Here is a 21,499-nt window from a genome sequence, read left to right as displayed (position 1 = left end):
TTCATTATAATAAACAACAGACTGTTTAATAAAGTTTTGGAAGGTCTAAAAGTAAATGTCATGTTTTATTTTAATATTAACATTTTTAAAACTAACTATAAGTTATAGCTTTCAACATTATTCATCTCAAATATGGTAGTTTTACTTTTTTTATATTAAAATAAAACTGACATTTCCTTTCAGACCTCAGGCTAGCCTATATTGTATTTATAAACTTATAGCTAGGTATTTATAAAATTGCTCTCACTCATCGATCATGATCATGAATAACAGGCCGACGTGTTAGCGTGTCAGTGCAGTGGTCACTTTTGTAAAACAAAGCTGATTCATACTTGTTTTAGAAAGGGCATAGTTTGTTTAATATCCGGGTCGGGGACGGGGAGTAATGTGTGGCCTCTTTCCCACAGGAAAAACTGCAAGGGATAAACAACATTTAACAATAACCAACAATTCTTTATCAGCATTTGAAGACAAGAAACACCATTTCAGGTGAAAGGTCGGAAAAAACAACCATCCACACGATTCCGTTTGTCAGGTGACCACCAGGCACATGACTTGGAACGATCCGCCCGCATTTCAATAGCTTACTAGAGTGACACTTTACTTGTCCAATCAGCATACGAGCTACTGGGTGGTTGCCCAATTACAAGCGAGTGTCGATCTTAAGTGGGCGTTTCATCGAGATGGGAAACATAAGAGACTGAAGATTTAAAGGAGAATCCATAATAAGTTTGCTCTCATCCATTTCTAGTATAACGAGGTTTTATGTTTGTTCTCTCAGCATTTATTTTGTGCTGATTATATTACTAATAATCAGCCAGGTTATATTTTAAAGGGGTTGGGGAGGGGGGTCAACATGTCGATCCAGTACGAGGCACCGCTGGCGGACAGCTACGGGGTGGCGGACTCGTTTCCCAAAGATTTTGGATATGGAGAAGAGGAGGGAGACATTGAGGACAGTCCTAGTCCCTCCGACAGCAAACCGAGAATCCTGCTGATGGGATTAAGGAGGAGCGGGAAGTCATCTATCCAAAAGGTAGGAGGAAGAGATTGTATTTAGACAGTGTAACTTACGTTCTTTTCCCCTGCTGACTTCTTAGCCGAGCGAGTTAGAACCGGGTCAGAGCCGCCCCAGGCAGCCGAGCTGTCACTGGGCACGGGCATTGGGGCAAGATCACCACTCAGAACCGTTACAACCAACCTATTTCTTAAGCAGCGGTGGATTTACGGGACTTGGATGCCACACAGGCCTAAATACACCACATTCAGACATCTGGCTAAGAATATGTAGCATATAGATGTCCTATGTTCATGTTGTGATAACTCACCCGGCATTGATGTGGCACGTGATTTCTTCATATCAAAACCTGAAATGCTTATTCATACATTCAGCATCCCCCACAACCTCTCAACACCGATGATGTATTGTAGATCATACGAACAGAAATGGTTTAGCTCATTCTTGTCCATGAATTTTCTATTCTTCCTTTTACAATTTTTGGGCATTAAAGCTATTATTTGGGTATGGTAAGGTACATGAAATTGTGTAAGACCCATTTGAGTGCATTTCTCATGTGAGGCTCACTCAGGATTACATGGAGCGGGCACCCTTGTGTGGGCGCTTCCATGGTGACGTCACATGACCAGCTGTTCCATGCAATTGATTGGGATAATACTACTGATAATAATACAATTGTAATATTATGTTCATCTTATATATAAGAGAAGAAGATTTCATAAGATGCATTTTCGCTTTAAAAACAATTCTAAATGTACCAAACAGTATAACAATAACTACAAACTATTTATAAACAAGCTGTTCACTACCTACAACTTCCACACCACCAATTCAGGATAAATGCTGCATCGTCAAGCACTGAAAGTGAACACATGACAGTTGCAACTTATAAGCACTCATGGAGAAAATAAATAAATCAATAAATCAGAGGTGAAGCAGCAGCATCATGCATCCACGCCAGTAGGTGTCAGAGTGAGCAAAATATACAATGACTTTCAGGGTATATGAAAGGGTATTTGATATGAAATCTGTAACATGATTCATAATTCAGAACTTCATTTACGCACCACTTGATTCTAAATGGAAAGTTTGTGAGCAGCATATTGTTGTTATGTCTACTTTGTGGCGAACATGACTTGTTTTTTTAGTGTATTTTGCGAGCGACAGATGAAATAAGAATTAAAATCTGTATCACTACTAAAAAACAGATAACCCTTTCAAAAATTGTATATAGTTGAAATATATCTTTTGTTTCGACTTCTTTTCCTCATAATTTCACACAATTGGTGTCAGTATAACATCCAAAACGATTTGTACTAATGCTAAAGTGGTTACTAAAGTGGTAATAAATAGAAAATGTGTAAACTTTGTGCTAAAAGAGTGCAACCTTTAAGTGCCCATGATTCCCTTGGCTTTACGATTTAAAAATTTTAATCTGAGGCCTCTGAGACATACTGTAAGCCTTGTCATCAGTAAGCTCCCCATGAAGCATGTGACTGGGCTTTTAGTTTGATTTCACAACTGGTTGACTTTATTACCTCTTGGAGGTGAGACGGGGCACTTTGAGAATGCTTTTAATGTATTAAATGTCTTTGACTTATCAGGTGGTGTTTCATAAGATGTCCCCCAACGAGACCCTCTTTTTGGAGAGCACCAACAAGATATATAAAGATGACATCTCCAGCAGTTCCTTTGTCAACTTCCAGATCTGGGACTTCCCTGGACAAGTGGATTTTTTTGATCCTACCTTTGACTACGAGATGATTTTCAGAGGAACTGGGGCCTTGATATTTGTCATCGATGCACAGGTGAAACCGAAAATTCAAAGCCTTGACTCTAATTACTAAACACACCCAAACAACATAGTGATGCATTTCTGTCAGTAATTCGAGATTGGCTGGATTCTTTTGTGAAACGTAATTACAAATACTGATCATCCGCTATATCATTTTCGTTGGTGTAATATCTATGGTTTTAGTAGAGTTGCACAATTAATCATTAAAATATCACAATCTCGATTCAAATACTCACACGGTCTCATTCCTAAATGACAACGATTTGCCTGTGTCTATTAAATCTTTGAAAAAATCACACCAGAACATTTAAATCTGCGACGGCGCTGGCGCTGACCCAGAGAGAGCGGTTGTCATGTATAGGTATTAAACAGCTTCACAAAAAGTCTTTTCAAAATAGTCAAACACACAGTATGGTTATTTCTGTGTTACAGATATTCATATTATTTCTGAAGAACTGAGATAAAAGTTTATAGTTTTGATTTGAACACTGTCTACGGTAGAGTGATCAGCTTTTAATAGTAACTTGGCGCTTAAAATGACGATTGTATCGATTACATTGTGACAAGTGACTGTTAAAAAACGCTCATCCAGTAATGAAACAAGTGAAGTATTTATGAGTGAGTCATAAATTATTAATTTAAAATAAAATAATTCAGATTAATTAAACATTTTAAATAGACTGCAGCAATTATTGTAACATTGGTCAGAACCTCTAGTGTTTTTCTTTTCTTTAAAAAGTAATTTTTTTAGTTGTTTGTTCAGAATCGAGGGAGAATCGTGATTTCTCTTTGAAAAAAATAATAAAAAAGTCATGATTCTCAATTTATCCAGAATCTTGCAGCTCTAGGTTTTTTTAAAATTATTATTCAACTTCTTTTATTTCTACCCTGATTACATGATTTTATCTTCTCCGTATCCAAGTGTGTTTACATTTCAAAAATAAAGTAATTTTAATACAAATTAATCAATAAAGTTGTCATTGCCAAAGGAAGTTTAAAACATTTTTTCTGTAGAATCCTTTCCCATGTAACCAATCGAGAAGCTATCGTAAATAGTGTGTTAAACTGCAGTTGAAATGGGTTAATGGTTGTAAATGATTAGATCATTTAAATCTTGGCTTTGAGTCCAGACATTCTGGTTTCATTTAATTGAATGTTGTTTGTCATTTAGGCTTGGCTCATTGTATCTTATTGTATCGCATTGGCTCAAGGTAAAAAAAAAAAAAAAAGCCACAAGATTGACTTTGTGTTTCTGCTGATACAGAGAAGTCAGTATGTTATCTCAGCACTTCAGTGTTTCTTCTAGCTGAAAGTTGTTTTTAAAGGATATGGTTGATTAGATTGCAGATTAGCAAACCCCATAACATGTGTTGTTGTGTCAAGAAGAGCTGTTAACATTCTTGTCATCTGCTTTTTAGAGGAGACTGATATTTTTTTGCATATTTCTTTTGTAATTCTACATTTTTATTTTGCAAATATGTCAAATGTAATTTTCAATTTGTTTGGTAGCCTCAAGTATAGCTTTTTCTCTAAACCTAGTCAGCGTCTACATTGTACATTGCCAACTCGTACTATTTAGCATTTTTCCTCTCAAAGGATGACTACATGGAGGCCCTTGGTCGACTCCACCTAACTGTATCACGGGCCTACAGAGTCAACCCAGAGATCAACTTTGAAGTGTTCATCCATAAAGTAGACGGCCTGTCTGATGACCATAAGATTGAGACCCAGAGGGATATACACCAGAGGGCTAATGATGACCTGGCAGATGCCAGTTTAGAGAAACTTCATCTCAGGTAATCATTTGCATTTGATTTCTGGTGCTGTTTATTGACTAAGGGTGTGTTCACATTTGGCATGTTTGAATCGATTAAAACGAACCCTTGTGCGATTTCTCTGTTAGTGTGGTTCATTTGAATATGATGCCATCCGAACCCTGGTGCGCACCAAACAAGCAGACTGAGATCGCTTCCAAATGAACGAAACACAGACCAAAGGCATGTAAACAAACTAAAAACGGGCCATGATGTCACAAGATGCGACCCTAAAAAGGAGAGATTTTTTTCTCTTCATAGTCTCGATATTGCCCATCACGGTTTGGTACAGGCATTAGAATCGCATCTCCTCACAGCAGATCTTCGTTTGCGTGTGTGACGGAGGGATTCCTGCCACTGTTTTGACTCCTTTACACATTTTATAAGGTCTTCATGATCACAAGTTCTCAGCTGGTCAAAATACCACCATATCTAGGCTACACACATACAAAGAGTGCATTTAACTCAACACGCAACATTATTTTGGATGTTTGGTAAGCTCCGTCCGAAGTATACATAATAAAAGCCAACCAATCAGGTTGTGAACATATCCATATGCCTTTAGGTTCGGTGTTAAAATGCCAGTGTGACCAGGACCAGGACTAAATGGTTCTTTTGTTTTTTGGGTCTGGACAAATGAACCAAGCTAACCAAATTACAAGTGTGAACACACCCTAAAATACTTCTTGACCCACAATATGTGCCACTATTTCTGCGATCTGAGAAGATGGAACTGAAATCCTGCACTGATGTAGATGCATTGTGATTTTATTATTATTTTTTAATGTGATATTCTTTATGTTTTCATTTGCAGAACACCTAATTAATGTGTAAATATGTGCGAAGGACGTTTGTTTGATTTCGTTTTTTTGTTTTGTTTATTTTACGTTGCTAAATCAGAGAAACTGTTAAGTCAGAGCCATTCTGGTGTTGACTTAATAATGGATGTAATGGATTGATGGTGAAAAGTGGTTCTCCAAGGAAATGGTGATGTTTCATGAGCTCTGTGTTAAATCTCAGTCATTACAGGCATTTGCTCAATTAATTTTGTTATCAAAATTTAAATAGAGTGCCACTTATGGCTGGATCCGATTACATGTTTTCTTTCTGATGTCTTCACTAATGCTATAGAATCTCCTGGTACTCTTTACTGAAAGTGAAGATGAATACACAGCTCTCAACTCTCTGATCTAGATAAAGAGTGTCTGCTTAATGATGTGTTATCTGAAAATATTTGCATTCACGTTTGTATAGTTTGTTTGTATCAATCTAAAAATGGCATCTTCAGATGCTCTGATCACCTCAGTACAAAAAAATAATTTTTGGTTGCTGTTTAGGGTACTATAGTTTTTGGGAACCAATAAGGCCATGTGGATTACTGGATTTTAGTATCTGACAAGGACTAAGCATTTACACAAATGCATTTACATGCTAAAGCCATACTAGGAAAGCAAAAGCAATAAGCTTGTTTTCCTTCATCTCGGTTCGGTACAGCAAGTCAAGCATACAGTTTAAGGGGCTTGAGTGGTCAGTGCTTCATAAACAACAGGGTAGGGGTGAATTGCAAGCATACTTCTAGAGTGTTCTGCTAGAAGTATGCTTGCAATTCACCCTTGCCTGCTGTTGTTCACAAAGCACTGACCACTCAAGCACCTTAAACTGTAGACTTACCATTCACTTAGCAAATGAATGTGGTTATTATTTAGACTTACACTATTTCTCAGTTTTGTCACCTATCATAGTGTATAAATTATTATTAATTGTGTTGCTCATTATGTTTTTGAAGAGAAATTTGCACATCAGACCGGTCTGATATGAGAGGATATTTGACTAAGTCTGAGGCTGCTGTCCAACACTGCAGAGCCTTTAAGCTACTTCTGTTGTGGCAGATTCTGCTGGCTTTTGTCTCGGTAACACTTCTGTTCATTTGGCAACAGAGGCTGTCTGCAAAAACATAGCAAATTTTTGTCTCCCCAATATATATAGTCACGTAACTGTTTTTACATAAATACCCCACTAAGATGGCCATTTTAACCGTGTAGTGGATTTAACTGTTCACCGCGCGCACATATGCATGTGAGATTGCAGTTGTTAGGAGTGAATGTTATGAGAAACGTTTCTTTAACTACCCTGCAATTTAGTTTGAATAGTTGTGCTGTTTAAACATTTGCAACTAGATCTAATCTGTGCCAGATAATGAACACAAATAAAATCTTAATTGGTTCACTGTGTAAATGCGGTTAAGTGACTTTTACCAGTACCATTAATGCAAACCTAAGAAAAGCGTTACACTGCGTTTGGATCACTGTGTTAATAATTTGTCAAATGAGAACTAGGTGTATTAGCTGTATTAAATCTGTCGGATGTTTTGTATTTCATTCTGTCTAAGGATTTTTTGTTTCTGTCCTCTGCAGTTTCTACTTGACCAGTATATACGATCACTCCATCTTCGAGGCCTTCAGTAAAGTTGTCCAGAAGCTCATCCCTCAGCTTCCCACACTGGAGAACCTTCTCAACATCTTTATATCTGTATGTGTCTCTACCTCAATGTTTCTATATGGTTGCACCTTAATGAATTTCCATTCCCTCTTTGGTCACTACATTATTGTCGTTATGAAGAATATATAGTGTTGTTGTTGCAGTGGAAATGGCTCTCCATCTCCAATGCAGTCATGCTCATGCATGTTTTATTATGCTCTCAATGCTGTAAGATCCCATATCAAACCCTGCAGGGCATTATGCAATGTGTGTATGTGTGTTTCTCTGCTAATAGAATTCAGGGATTGAGAAGGCCTTCCTGTTTGACGTCGTCAGTAAGATTTACATCGCCACTGACAGTTCACCGGTGGACATGCAGTCCTACGAGCTCTGCTGCGACATGATTGATGTGGTCATCGACGTCTCCTGTATTTACGGGTCAGACTTTGTATATGATTTCTATTTGCATATAGGACTATCTATCTATCTATCTATCTATCTATCTATCTATCTATCTATCTATCTATCTATCTATCTATCTAATCTATCTATCCAATGCTACTTCCATTTTAATAATGCACATTAAAACTTTTCAACATTTCAACATATACATTTCTACATACTGTTAAAATATGGCCATGGTTGTAGCGTTCATTAAATTATTTATGTACTTTTTCTCTGAAGAAGAGGAGCTCACATTTTCTTACCATTATTTTTAGCGTGCTTTTTATCAGTTCTGCATAGTGAGTGCATGTTTTGATTGTGTAGGTTGAAGGAGGATGGCAGTGGCAGTGCATATGATAAGGAGTCTATGGCCATCATCAAACTCAACAACACCACAGTGCTGTACCTGAAAGAGGTCACCAGGTTCCTCGCTCTGGTCTGCATCCTGAGAGAAGAGAGCTTTGAGCGTAAAGGTACACCACAGCAATACTGTTATATTGGTGTCTTTTATTCTAGCGGCAGGTCTTCAGTTCTTTTTAATTCTCCTTTTTGTGCCGCAGGATTGATAGACTACAATTTCCACTGTTTCCGGAAAGCCATTCATGAAGTGTTCGAAGTGGGTGTTTCCACTTCAAGGACAAGCAGCCAGCCAACTGGCACCCCTCTCATGAAGACTGTTGCCTTAAACGGAACCCCCAGGAGCACTGTGTAGATAGATGGCAATAAAGACAATGATAAAAAGTGTGGAGATGATGGAAAAGGTAATAAGAGAGAGACTACAAGGTGGGCTGCATTCTGAGTATGCTGACCATTACTGCTCCCAAAAGCTTTTAAGCAGAAGCAAAAGAGTTTTGAAAGTCATTAAAATAAACTTGCTGCAGTGGGTGGGGCAGAAATGTAACATGGGTAAGCTTGCAAAGCTAAGCTACAGATGGATGGAAGGGAAGAGGCACAAAAGAAGGTGGAACACTTTTTTTGTGACTAAAAGGCATTAACAAACTGTTCCTCAGGAGAACAAGTAACAAAGTGCAAGTCACTGAGGAAAAAACAAAGCACAGCAAGAAACCTCTCACCCCATCAGGCCAAACTGCCTGACAACTTGGATGAATGCTGTATGATATGCTGCTGGTCACTTAACACAGTAGCCAAGTTTAAATGCATACCTGGTTTACTCCTCAACACGTGAATGTTGCAGACTTCTGTGAAAATTTGTGGTGCACAAAATGTATACTTCTGAAGCCTTATGTAGAGTTTGCCTGCCTGATGCAAGCCCCTAGTGCACACATGCACACTCGGTCACCTAAACAACCCATGTATTGTGTATGAAAGGTTACTAAAGGGATTGCAATGTTGATTTTGTCTTGAGTGTGTGTGTGTGTGTGCGCGCGCACACATGTAAATGTATGTATTCAGTGGAGAGGGTGGGTGGGTGTTGCATATGCACTGGTTCAGGGCCCAGAGAAGAGATATTACAAAGTCAAACATAGGAGAGCGTTTGAGACTCCGAAGACTGAGGAAAAAGTTGTACCGTTCCATTTGACCTCTAGGACACTGTGATTGCACTTACGTTAGAAGATGTCAGGGATCCTAACTAACAAAATTCAAACTGGTATGCTGTACTGTTGCCCTCCAGTTACGTTATGGCATCCTTGGCATGTCGCTCATGCAATCCGAGGACATTGTAGGACGAACCTTAATATCTTACATTCCGGTTCTGAGGTGCCAATGCAGTTGTGCTCACATTTATAACTCACTAATTTTTGCTTTCACTCTTCCGATCACCAATCACCATGATGTTTTTGATTCGGAGAAAATCTGCTGTAAAATTAAAATATTAAGGAACGCTGAAGTGGCAGGACATTTGAATCAGTTAAATCCATTCCAAGCATGTCCGTAGAGATGCTTCATATTATCTTGCAATCAGCTCTGTCATTTATAATTTAATGGAAACTAAATGAAATATGAAGAACACAAACCAATTGATCTTTAAGCCTTCTTGTGATTCTTGTTTCTAAGACTACATATAGGACACAAATTATGCCTGTCTTGCGTTTTGCCAAAGGTGTTATCATTCACAAGAAATAAAACATGTACACACCGAAATCAGTATTCATGTTCTGTCTTTGACTTGGCCACACACTCAAGATGGACATAATTGTAATTATTAAAGGTTTTTAACTGTTTATGCTTAATTTGGACCTGTACTTAAGAAGCTTAGGACAGTTGCTCAAGGGGGAAAAAAATACACAAATATTTTTCAAGGAACAGTTCATCCAAAAATGAAAATAGTTTTCATGTTGCTCAAAGCAATGCCAAGGATATGGTTTTGACTCCTAGGAAATTCACAAACTGTTCAAATGTATGCCTTGAGTTGAATGAATATGGTTTCAAATACAGCCTGACATACTGACGAAAAGCACTATAAAAGTCCATATATGACTTGTGAAATATTCAAAGTAATATAATATCTTTGTGGGCCGAACAGACTGAAATTTGTGTCCTAAATATTGACAGAAAATCTTGTCACCCGCCAACCCTCGAGTCGTTGGCGGGTTCATGAAGTGACGACGATGTCCGAATAATGAACATCGTTCTTTTGAGCCGAATCTTTTGAGCGAATCGGTTGATCCAGTTCACACAACTTTATCCCTTTACAATCCGAATTATTAAGTAAAAATAAGTAAAACGTTTTTGACACAAGCTGCCATATAAAATGGGAATAGTACACAAGTGAAATGTACTACTTTTTCTAATATTTATGATATTTTTTTCAGGGCTGGAGCAACATGAGGGCGAGTAGGCCAAAAGCTGACGTAATGTTCATTTTAAACTAACCCAAAATAATGTCCATGATTGAGACACTCGATTAGTTATAGAGACTGATTAACGAGTTATGGCATTTAGTTTTAAATTAATTATTTATAACAGGTTGGCCTTTCATTCTAAACGGATAATTTTATTTTGAATATTCACTTTTTGACAGTTGGGGGCGCCAGAGCACTGTAATTAAACGTATTAAACTGTCCCAACAAAAATACATGAGCTGGCTGGATAGGAAATGTCATACATAATACAACTCCAACTACTTCTACCATATCTGTATATAGTAATATTAAATAGTAATAGCAGTATGCTAGTATGCTATTCCGGTGCTGAGATATGTCCCAGGCATTTGATAGCCTACCTCAAACATCCTTTATATTTTGTTTCCTTCATTTTAGGTCCTTATAAAATGCATCATTAAACAATGTAGACCAACACTGTAAATAGCAGTATAATAATTAATTTAGGGGATATTTGTATATCTCTTTTGAAACTTAATTCAGTTCTACGAGAAGCCTAACACTGGCAACACCATTACTTGTAAACGAGCTTGAATAACGCAGTAATATCACAAGCCAATAAAAGCAGATCGGCATAAGCCTCGCAACTACTGTCACAACTCATTATGAGAACCCACATCAACGCAATTTACTGCCAGTAAAACACTGACAGCATTTCTGTCCACTTCATTAAGCTTCTAATTTCTTGTAATTTTTTTTGCATTAATCCCTTAAATGGCTTTGCATAGGCTTCTGTAGAAATTTTGGCCAAAACAAGCAGCTTCTCATGCAACTTGTGAATGAATAATTAAACAATTCTGGTCGATTAAGGGTCAGACTTAGATTTATGTTTTATTTTTTTTAAGTATCCACCATTTTCTTATATTGACCACAGCAAGGTAGGCGTACCCTAGAAACAAGCATTTAGAGCTAGGCATGACTTGATACATTTTTTGCTAACCACAATTTTTAATGTGCAATGTTAACCACAAGGCCTAATTACTTCACAGTTTACAGCTTTTTTTAAGCAGTATCATACTTGCAATTATTCTGAAGTAGGCTACTGAATATAAGCATTATAGGCTTATGTATAATGCAATTAGGCCTATGTTTAAGTTGTGTTAGGCTATCTACTTAGTGATCCAGACATTAAGATTAGCCTATAAACTAGTGATTTAAACTCAAGAATCTGATTTTTGAATAAATCGTTTAGACCTATTTTGTGAACTGGACCAATCAAATTCACTGAAAAGATCTGACTAAAAAGAACTATTTGTTCATGTATCAGACAATGTTGCTTCTCCCACTTATTATCCCATTATTATTAGGCTACTGTAAAACCATGCATATACATTAATATGTGATGTCCATTAAACATTAGAAGCTTTCAGAATTAATAAATTCTGTGCTTTTTTGTTTGTTTTAATACCAAAGTTGTATTGTACTAAGTTATCACAGTTGTTGCATAACAACTGCAGTAGGATGAAAAGTTACCATGGTTAAAACATTTTATACTCATTTATTCAAAGGAGGCCAAATGAAGTGGATTTCTAAATATCTTTATAAAGAATGCACTAATAATAATCAAAAATGATAAAAAAAGTTAAAAATAAGTAATAAATATTTTATTTTCAAATTTACTGTCATCTTTAAGCTTTTAACATGGCACAATAATGTTTTGATTCAAATTTATGCTATTTAGTCAAAGTGATTTTCTGAAACAAGTGTTTGAAGAGAATCTCTTGAGAATGCTGTTTTGAATCCACTAGATGTCGCCAACGCTTTTGAATTAGACCCGAAAAACTCTGTCTTTCTCTACGGCTAGTTATTGTTTGTCTTGTCTCTCTCTCACCCTTCCAGTGGCGACCAACATGCTAATGAAATGTTAACATCACGCACTTGTACAATGAGGGAGAAACCAGCATGATGTACAACTGTAATTTGGCTGAATAGCAGCGGCTGAAATTGCTTTGCTTTATCAAAACTGACGCGGCCGCACACACCCCTCCGCTCTCAGACGCTAATGACCAGACTAATAATTGGGAACGCTTACCGCTCTACACCTCAGTCCAACCGCAATGTTGATGTGACTGTGTTACAGTCTACCAAAGCATCTCAAACTTTTCTGATGGCTAGTTATGCTAAGTTTAGAAAGTGCCACACAGAAGTGGAGAATGATAGACATTTGTCAGCTGCGCATTGACTTTTATCTTGCGTCACCGTAGGAGTGAAGCAGATGAAACGACGCTCGGTTCTTTCTAAATAAAGCGACAGGACTTGAGGAAATCTGCGCCGGTTGCCATTTCTCCAGGTGCTGGTTATTTTTTACATCAAGACAACGCTGTCTGGCAGCTCCGAGATCTGAGCGAGATGTCCTGTGAGGAGAGATCTGTCTTACAGGAGCAGCGCTCTGATTGTGAATTAGGGACCTGATCCGCTGGCCTGTCCTACTCTGGTATGGATCACAGAAAAGCAGTAGTCATACCTCAGCACTGTCAGGGCCCTCTTTTATTAGAGCGCTGCTTTGCCAACAAAATCCAACACCAGACAGCCTCTAGTCATGACAGTAGGAACGGGGGGAGGGAAAAAAGGGGAAGTAAGGAGCGAGACAGGAGCGCCGGTCGGATTCTGTATTTTTTTTTTGTGTTGGGCCATCAGAGCGTGTCGAGCCGGGGCAGTCAGCCAGCAGCCGGCTAATGGGCAGCGCTGGGTCGACTGTGACTAAAGGAACAGCGACAGATGCCATTATCTCAGCCTCGTGCAGATACAATGTCCTGGACAGCTCAGCCCAGTGCCGAAGTTGTGTGTGCGTGCTTGTTTAAACTTAATGGAACACGATGGATCGGGTAATCGCCGGATCTGGATGGCCCGTTCTTCTCGCCTGTCCTAGGGTGTGTAGACGCACACGAGACACGTCGCTCAACTTGCCCGTTCCTCATTGTCTATTCACAGGCATCATGAAAAACATGTTGCCAGCCTTCCGCCCTCATCAGGTTTGGGTTTAAAACATGTTCTTCTCGCATCGCCAGGGATGTTCTGGTGGTGGGGCGGAGAGGGTGCGACCCAGGCTGTGAGAAAGGGTCATTAGGCAACACTTTTTGAGGGTATAACAAATGTGATCCGTGCTTGCTTTGGTGCAGTGATGTGGGACAGCTATATGGCTGTTGACAGTGGATTGGCACCCATCAAGCCCTTTGCTGGAGTCTCCAGTCAGACGTGAAGCTGCCGAGACTAACCAGAGAGGGGGAGAATGGCACATGCATTTGAATGCGGTTTCTCCCATCTCTTTTGGTGTCTTGTAGGTTTATCCTGACACTGCTAATCAAAGACTCCTGAAATGTCTCGTCCCCAAGTCCCTCATCCAAGAGTCCCATTTCTCTCTCCTGTCCTCTGTTCAGTGTCTCCCTGACTCAGTACTCCTGCACTAGTAATTTGGCATTCCATACCGACACGCTACTGAGGATGATGACAGATCATGGACATACAAACCGACAAGATGATCGCTAAGATCTCACATTCTTATACATCTTATACAGCTACAATGACAGGTGGTCCAACTCCTACACATTCTCTCACAACTGTTGAGACCAACGGGTCAAGGTTTGGCTGGTTAGCATGTTACCTTGGCTGCTTGCTGGTTGATGTTGTCAACAAGTGTATTTCTCCACTGACAGCCATTAAAAAGTAGCTTCTTTTATAAAAAAAAATGTAAAACTCTATTCTGATTGGCTGGAAGGTGTGCAATAAAACAGTTTAATGCATAGTTAGTTATATTTCTCAGCAACGAGGGGGTAACATCGCTGGTTTTTGAAATAATTAAACTCACAGCTTCATTGTTAATAGAGAGAGGCGCTGAACAGACAGGTCATTTACACATGCATCTCTCATCTCTATCTCTCTCTCAATAATTAATTCAAATAAATGCTAAAATTTCATTCATTCAAATAAATGTCATCTTAAGCACTACTTTATCTCTAGCAGAATGCTACATCTAGCTGTAACTGATGAAAATAACTGTTTAATTTTTACCCTTTTGAACAAATATTGCGCTGCAAACAACAATAAAAGCTTTAAGTTGTCAATTCTGGGAAATTACCATGGTATAAGCGGGATAATCCACGGCTTTATCCATGGCTTTTATCTCCTCTTTGCGTCTTGCGGTTCTTTGCCTCCACATCCTGCGTTGAAATCGTTTAATGCGCAGCTAGCCATGGATTATTGATTACATAATTTATTACATTATACCTGTCAAATGCTTAATTCTGATTGGTTGACGAACGTTGTAAGGCGTGCAATTATTTTCCAGTAAATGCACAGCTAAAGTAGTTCCAGGCAAGTCTCTCCATATCATTTCGCCAAATGATCAAATATACACCATTCAAAAGTTTTGGGACAGTATGTTTTTTTTTTTTAAATGAATACTTTTATTAAAAGGTACAACATGTAAGAATTTTCTATCAGAATATCCCAAAACTACTTGCACGCTGTTATATATTTCTTTCAATTGTGTACTTCCATTATCCTAAATGTTTCCAAGAATTTGTAAATTCAGAGAAATTCACAATTTAAAAAAGTTCCCGTCCCTGTTCACTTGTCGCCTGTCGATGACGTAATATCCGCGTTATCCCTTGGTTTCTGCTTGTTCTGTCATAGTAACCATGGCGACAGAGGTGGACAACTGCGTAGTGCGTAACATCTAGTGGCACGCTGTTGTTGTTTCGTTCAAACATTATGGCAAGCAGACTTTAGGACAAAAGGAGAACTTAAACAAGGATCAATATCAGCGTGGCGTTTTCGAGATGCCGAGAGCTCCACGTCCGCGGCTAACTTGGACTTGACAGAGCTACACAAGTCATGACTTGACAGGGATGCCGCTCTTGTATGTACTTTATTAGACTGGTGAGCAAATGTACATAAAATAAATCAATGTTATGTAGCTCAACATGATGAAATGTTAGAATATGATCAATATGTTATTCTAATGTTGGTCTAGCTTACTGCTAGTCTCATATAGCAAACAAACTAACACATAGAATAACATTTTAACTTTCAACACACTCAAATGCTGTTTAGTATGATAGTGTAACGTTAGACAAAAAAAACAGCCCTGCGTTACCTCACAAGTTTAATTCGTCAAATAAAGTGACCTGTGTGAGTAGTAATTCTGCACTTGCGGGTAGATCGGTAGAATTAAATGTCCTCATTCCTTTATATCCGCGGGACTCGCGTGTGGTGCTGATATCTGTCTCTCATTAGCAATCGCGACCTGCTTCATACCACAGGCATGTTAAAAAACATGAATGTTTTCACTCATCCATAAACATTATCAGATCCATCAGCATGACAGCAAGTCATTACGCTTCATTCCGAAATCATTCCGCTTATCACTGCGTCATCAACCTACGCCTTTGTTATTGTAAGAGGTTAGCGGCGAAAACAAATGACATATTGTAGCTTTAAGCAAGGATGCATTCAGTTAATCAAAAGTGATTCAAAATAATTTCAAATAAATGTTCTTTTTTTTTTATCCATCAAAGAATTCTGGAAAAATAATGTATCGTGGTTTGCAGAACAATTTTAGGCAGCAAAACAATTCAATGTGGATAATAACAAGAAATGTTTCTTGAGCACCAAATCAGCATACGGTATTAGAATGATTTCTGATGGATCATGTGACTGAAGGTTTTGTGTACGCTGTGTATGTCTGAGGGTGTCCTGTGGCACCCTAGCAACTGCTATTGAGATGAATGGAAATTCAGGCTTAAGGTGTAGATTGGTGGAGAATGCGGGTTGCATTTTAATGCAGTGTAAGAGTTGAGGACAGTACACCACTGTGGTAATAAATCCCACAGAAACCACATCTCAGACTGTTACACCTCTAAGACGGCCAGGAACAGCACGGACACTGCCGGAGCACTCATCTGATTCCCTGAGAAATGTGGCCTACTCAAGCAGCTTTAAATGGCACAGCACAACTCTTCTGCTCTCAGCAGTGCTTTGTTTTTTGCTGGCCTGTGCTGTGCTAGTTTATGTATTGACTATGTAACCTTTTTTGTTCAAAATTAACAAGACGTGTTTACACTCATTTTAGGGCTAATTGGTGTTTTCACGGAGGAGTTGGATATACATTAAAGTCCACCTGTGGTGAAAATCAAGCTTTTAATGTTGTTTATATGTCTATGTAATGTTTTTAATATGCTAAACAAACCATGTGCAAATTCATAAGTCAGCACCATTGTTGAGTATTCTCTCCTTAAAACTGCAGTGAACCAAAGGCAGTCTCAAAAACGTGTTTTGAAATCACTGGTGTTTCTGACGTCACAACCTTGTAACCAATCAGGTCAATGTGTGATCATTAACGAGTGGATCTCTGAGCTGGTGTGAGTGGGGTCGTGTATACAAAATGAGGCAAGGGTGTAGGGTTGCATTCAAGCTAAGGCAATACATTTTTTTCAAGGGGAAAACAAACGTTTAAATATGTAATTTTGGTGATCAAAGATGAGTTTTAAAAGTATAGCGGAGGATCTTTCCAAATTTTAGATAAGACCCGCCCTCTCCACTTTTTGAAAAGTTTGATTGATTCTCCAGAATGATTGACAATTAGGAGGACCAATAGTTTAGACTACCCACCAGGAAGTAAAACATCCTCCGCTATACCTTTAAGGGATACAATTATTCTTTTTCACAGTAAAATCATGTAAACACATTGTTTATGTCTTGTAGCTAGACTATTAAAACAATGAGTATTTTAACTTACAGATTGGCCTCATTCACTTGCATTTGTAAGTGCTTCACTGTAATATATATATATATATATATATATATATATATATATATATATATATATATATATATATATATTATTTTATTTTTTTAAGTGGAAATCAAATGGGCTTATTAAATTACAGTAAAAGTAGACTGTTGAAAAGGCCGGGATCGAACATGCATCCCCAACATGAGCGCCACAGCGCAACATGTCAGGACCCTGTGTCCCAACCATGTCAAATGACAGAAACATTGGTGTTACTCACATAATCATCCCAAACATTATAATTGAGCATCCAGTTGTGCAAGTGCATGTCAGATCTCCAGCAAACATAGCGTTTTCACTGATGCTCTTTTTGCTGGATTTAAAAGTGATGACTCCCTCTTTTTTTTTGTGCGAGATGGTGTTTCCTGCAACTGTCAGGCTTAAGACCTTCGCAGGATGACGAATAGAGAGTGTGAACGACTGTGGAGCAAGAGAAGTGACAGTTGGAGACCTGCTGCTGTGGGCACAGTGTGCGTTTGAGATTGCTTACATAGCAGTGAAGCTGCAAACTAAGCAAGAGCAAAGGACGGAGAGAATTACAGCAAAGACTGCACGAATGAAATATACATCATGGAGAACAAGCGATGCAAACAAGATATGATGTGAGGATAAAATTACGGAGAGACAGTATGAGTCAAAAGCAGGAGTTCATGAGATGTAGCAGGCTGCACCAAGATACATTAAACAAAATATATTTTGGCACAAACTCTGAATGCACTTCCTGCTAGACAGCATTAGTTACATCACTTGCTTAGAGAACTTTTTGTGCCGTCTTTTTGTTTCTTGATCGCACAAACTCTCTCTTAATCAAGTGTCGTTCCACCCGTTCGTTATTTGAGCTTTGGATCTAAACCAGTAGATTCCCTCGCAGCAATTCTCATTTAAATCTTCACCATTGTCCAAGAAACATAAACTGAAAAATATAAAACACAAAAGAGCCATTATTCTCTTTAGGTGAAGGTGATGTCTCAAGGATGCTGAATAAACTTGCGTTTTTTTGTTTTTTTTGGCTTTTATTTCTATGATTAAAACACTTCTTGGATTAACCTTTGATGTCAAGCAAAGTTGTGACCTTGTCTTTCAAAGTTTCCTGGTTTTGGAGCCTTTCCGCTGTTTTCTCTTGTCAAGGGCAATCACAGCATTGTGCCAACACCTGTGGTGATGGGGTGGTTTTACTGTGTGAAAACATTTTGTACTAAGAGCAAATCAGACAGGACAAGCACCTCTGGCCATTAGCTTTTAATCCTATGGCCTCGTTTCTCTCTCTCTCTCTCTCGCTCGCTCGCTCTCTCTCTTCTTTTGTCTTTATTTCTTGTATTCTTTAGAGTTATGCTGTACTATTTTTGAAATAAATGGATATTCATTTTTTCTTCAGCTCTGTGATATTCAGTGTTTTATGCTAGAAAGTTAGAAAGCGTGATTCCCCTCAGGTATAGAACATTACTGGGCTGTGGATGTTCCAATTCAGGCCACGCGCCATATTTTGGTTTCATTCATTCTAGTGCTGTATTATCATACCTCAGTTATGTTTTCAAATGTAACACATGTTAGTTTTCTATTTTTAAAAAAAAATGTACACTACCTTTCAAAAGTTTGCAGTCAATAGGATTTGTTTGAATGTTTTTGAAAGAGGTCTCTTATGTTCACCAAGGCTGAACAATTATAAAAATTTAAAGGAACTTTTTAAAGGCAATTCTAAGGCCTGTTTTCTATTTTGATACATTTTAAATTGTAATTTATTCCTGTGTTGGCAAAGCTGAATTTTCAGCATCACTACTATACTCCAGTCTTCAGTGTCACATTATCCTTCAGAAATCATTCTAACATGCTTAAGAAACATTTTCCGAAAACAGTTTTGCTTCTTATTTATTTTTGTGGAAACCGTAATGCATTTTTTCCCCCCAGGATTCTTTGATGAATAAAAAAAACAACATTTATTTGATATAAAAATATTTTACTATCACTTTTGATTAATTAAATACACCTTAAATATATTGATTTCTTAAAAAAAAAGAAAAAGAAAAAAGAAAGAAGACTCCTAATGACAAATAAAACACTCTCCTTTGCCTATAATGTTAGCTATGCATTAGATCTGCCATTTTGGCGATGTTATGAAAATGTGTTTTTTTCCTGCTGTGCATGACAAGCATCTTTGTTAAAAAATTTCAAGCATATGATAATTTTTTCAGCTATTGTGGTTTTTGTTCTGAATGAAAAGGTCTGTAAACACCTTTTTTTGTGGTATGCAGACATGACTTCTGTGCTGCCCTTGCAAATATAAAGGCAATTTAATTAAAATTTAACTTATTTGTATAATCATATATTTGCCTTTATTTATGGACAATGGTAGATGGGGCACAGAGAAATAAGCTAATCCTTTTCATACTCTCTTAATGGAAAAGTAATGGTTAATGTGTTGTGTTCGTGGCTTTTCATAAAGAAAACAATGTTAATTAACAAAAATAATTATAAATGATTACTTTTTAAAATAAGAAATTAAATGAATGAATAACTTTTTTTTGGAGCAGAATGAAATATGTTACTTTTAAAAGTATTCCTCCCTGACACTACTTTTTCCCCCATAAAAATAGGAGGATGGTGTTTTGGTGTGTATTGCTGACTGTAGAGTTCATCCTCTCTTCAGGAGGAAGAAATGTAAGTGTTAGTATTGGTAAGTGTAATCCACAACTTTTTCTTGCCTATTTTACTCAGATTACCTGTTGCTCAATCAAATGTCAGATTTTTTTTTGCTGTTGTTTGGAACCAACAACAGGGCCAAAGTGAACTGTCCTTTTTACTTTCTTCTTCTTTTTTTTTTTTTTTTTTATCATACTTGATTTTGGTAAATTACCTTAATAAGCCATTGTGACACTCACAAGAGAACATTTCATTCTCTTCCTCCTTTTGGATGCGTCTTAAATCTACAGATAGTCCTATGATTTCCCCCCCCCTCCACACGTAAGCTGTAATTGGTACGCAATTTGCTTTTTGGTTCCTCTCGCAAATTACATCCATTACTCTTCAAGTCACAATGTAAAAAAAAAAAACATGAATGAAATTCATGCTTATTGCTGCACGATTAGCTTTTAAGTCAGCCTGGTACATGATGTGTACACTTAAAAACTCTGTCACCTTGGCTGTTTTTTTTTTTCTTTAGTGTATTAAATCAAAAAATTGTTCACTAATTCTTTTCTCAACTCCGTCAGACAGAATATTTCTCTGTCATTATTATGTGACATGAAAGGAAACGTATTTTAGCAGGATCGCTGTGTTTGATGTAGACTATATGATGTGTTCTTATGGAAGGCAGTTAATTGTTGTTTCCCGTTCTTTGTGCACCTGACAGCTGTTTTTGAAGAATGCTGCTTGTTTTGCAGTGATGTCTAATTCGTCCACTGACGGTCTAGTTGGGAGGCACTGGTGGAGACTGTGATTGGCTGATGTCAGGAAAGATCCTGTTTTATACCTCACAGACTCAAAGAGTGAACTGAGGATGTGTTGAAGGGTTCTGATAAGTGCTTCATTTGTTTTAAATGCTTTTTTTATCTGCAGGGCTGCGAACAGAACGAGAGAGAAAGAGAGAGAGATATGGATAAAAATATGCAGAGCAGAGTGAATGGACAGGGAGATGCACAGGGAATGAGGGAGGAAGAGGGGGGTCTGGTTTAGTTTCGTTCAATGAGAAAAGTAGTGATCTGAAACTGATTTTCAGCCTGAATGTCATAAAAGTGTATTATGATTTGAAAACAAGATGATTTGTATCAGGTGTTCATTGTTTTTTTGTTGTTGTTTTTTTCTGAATTGGGAAAGATTCAATACCAGCTTAAAGGAATAGTTCACTTAAAAATGAAAATTCTGTCATCATTTACTCACACTCAATTGTTTCAAACCTGTATGAATTTCTTTCTTCTGCTGAACACAAAAGAAGATATTTTGAATTGTAATTTTTAAGTGAACTATTCCTTTAAGAAGAGAATATATATATTCTATCTCCTGTCATGTTTAGAAAAGTGTATAAAAATATTAGGTAACACTATTTCAATTGTCTACTTTAGACATTTCTACTAACTAACTTTGCAGCTACATTTCAACTACCAGTCATTTGAGTATTAATAATAGACTGTCTTCTTAATATCTCTAACACTTTATTTCGATGCTCATCCAACAGACTTTTCAAATATATCTCAACTTATTTTACTAACCCTAAGGGTTACTAAGTCTACTAATACTTTAATAAGAGTGAAGTTAGTTGAAATGTGGTTGCAAAGTTATTATAGTTAGTAGAAGTATAGTTAATAATAATAAAATTAAAGTTCA

At 37.6% G+C, this 21,499-nt stretch overlaps 1 protein-coding gene across 1 annotated transcript; it reads left to right on the top strand.

Moving 5' to 3' along the window:
* Positions 1 to 678: 678 nt before the first annotated feature.
* rragca (Ras-related GTP binding Ca) lies at positions 679 to 9,655 on the top strand. The gene is made up of 7 exons (XM_082150538.1): positions 679 to 1,036; positions 2,623 to 2,826; positions 4,410 to 4,609; positions 7,042 to 7,156; positions 7,401 to 7,543; positions 7,874 to 8,022; positions 8,110 to 9,655. Exons 1-7 carry the CDS (start codon positions 857 to 859, stop codon positions 8,259 to 8,261), a joined length of 1,143 nt encoding a protein of 380 aa, XP_082006664.1. The 5' UTR covers positions 679 to 856; the 3' UTR covers positions 8,262 to 9,655.
* The last annotated feature ends 11,844 nt before the right edge of the window (positions 9,656 to 21,499 follow it).

The sequence above is a fragment of the Leuciscus leuciscus genome (assembly GCF_965113295.1).
Source record: "Leuciscus leuciscus genome assembly, chromosome: 20".
Classification (NCBI taxonomy): domain Eukaryota; kingdom Metazoa; phylum Chordata; class Actinopteri; order Cypriniformes; family Leuciscidae; genus Leuciscus; species Leuciscus leuciscus.
Note: the sequence above shows the minus strand (reverse complement) of the source record. Positions and strands in the feature narration are given on the sequence as shown.

Excerpts from the sequence above, each read along its gene's own strand:
- rragca (XM_082150538.1), top strand. The coding sequence starts at position 857 with ATGTCGATCCAGTACGAGGCACCGCTGGCGGACAGCTACGGGGTGGCG. Across the intron at positions 2,827-4,409 it reads TATTTGTCATCGATGCACAG|GATGACTACATGGAGGCCCT; the intron begins GTGAAACCGAAA and ends TTCCTCTCAAAG. Across the intron at positions 4,610-7,041 it reads TTAGAGAAACTTCATCTCAG|TTTCTACTTGACCAGTATAT; the intron begins GTAATCATTTGC and ends TGTCCTCTGCAG.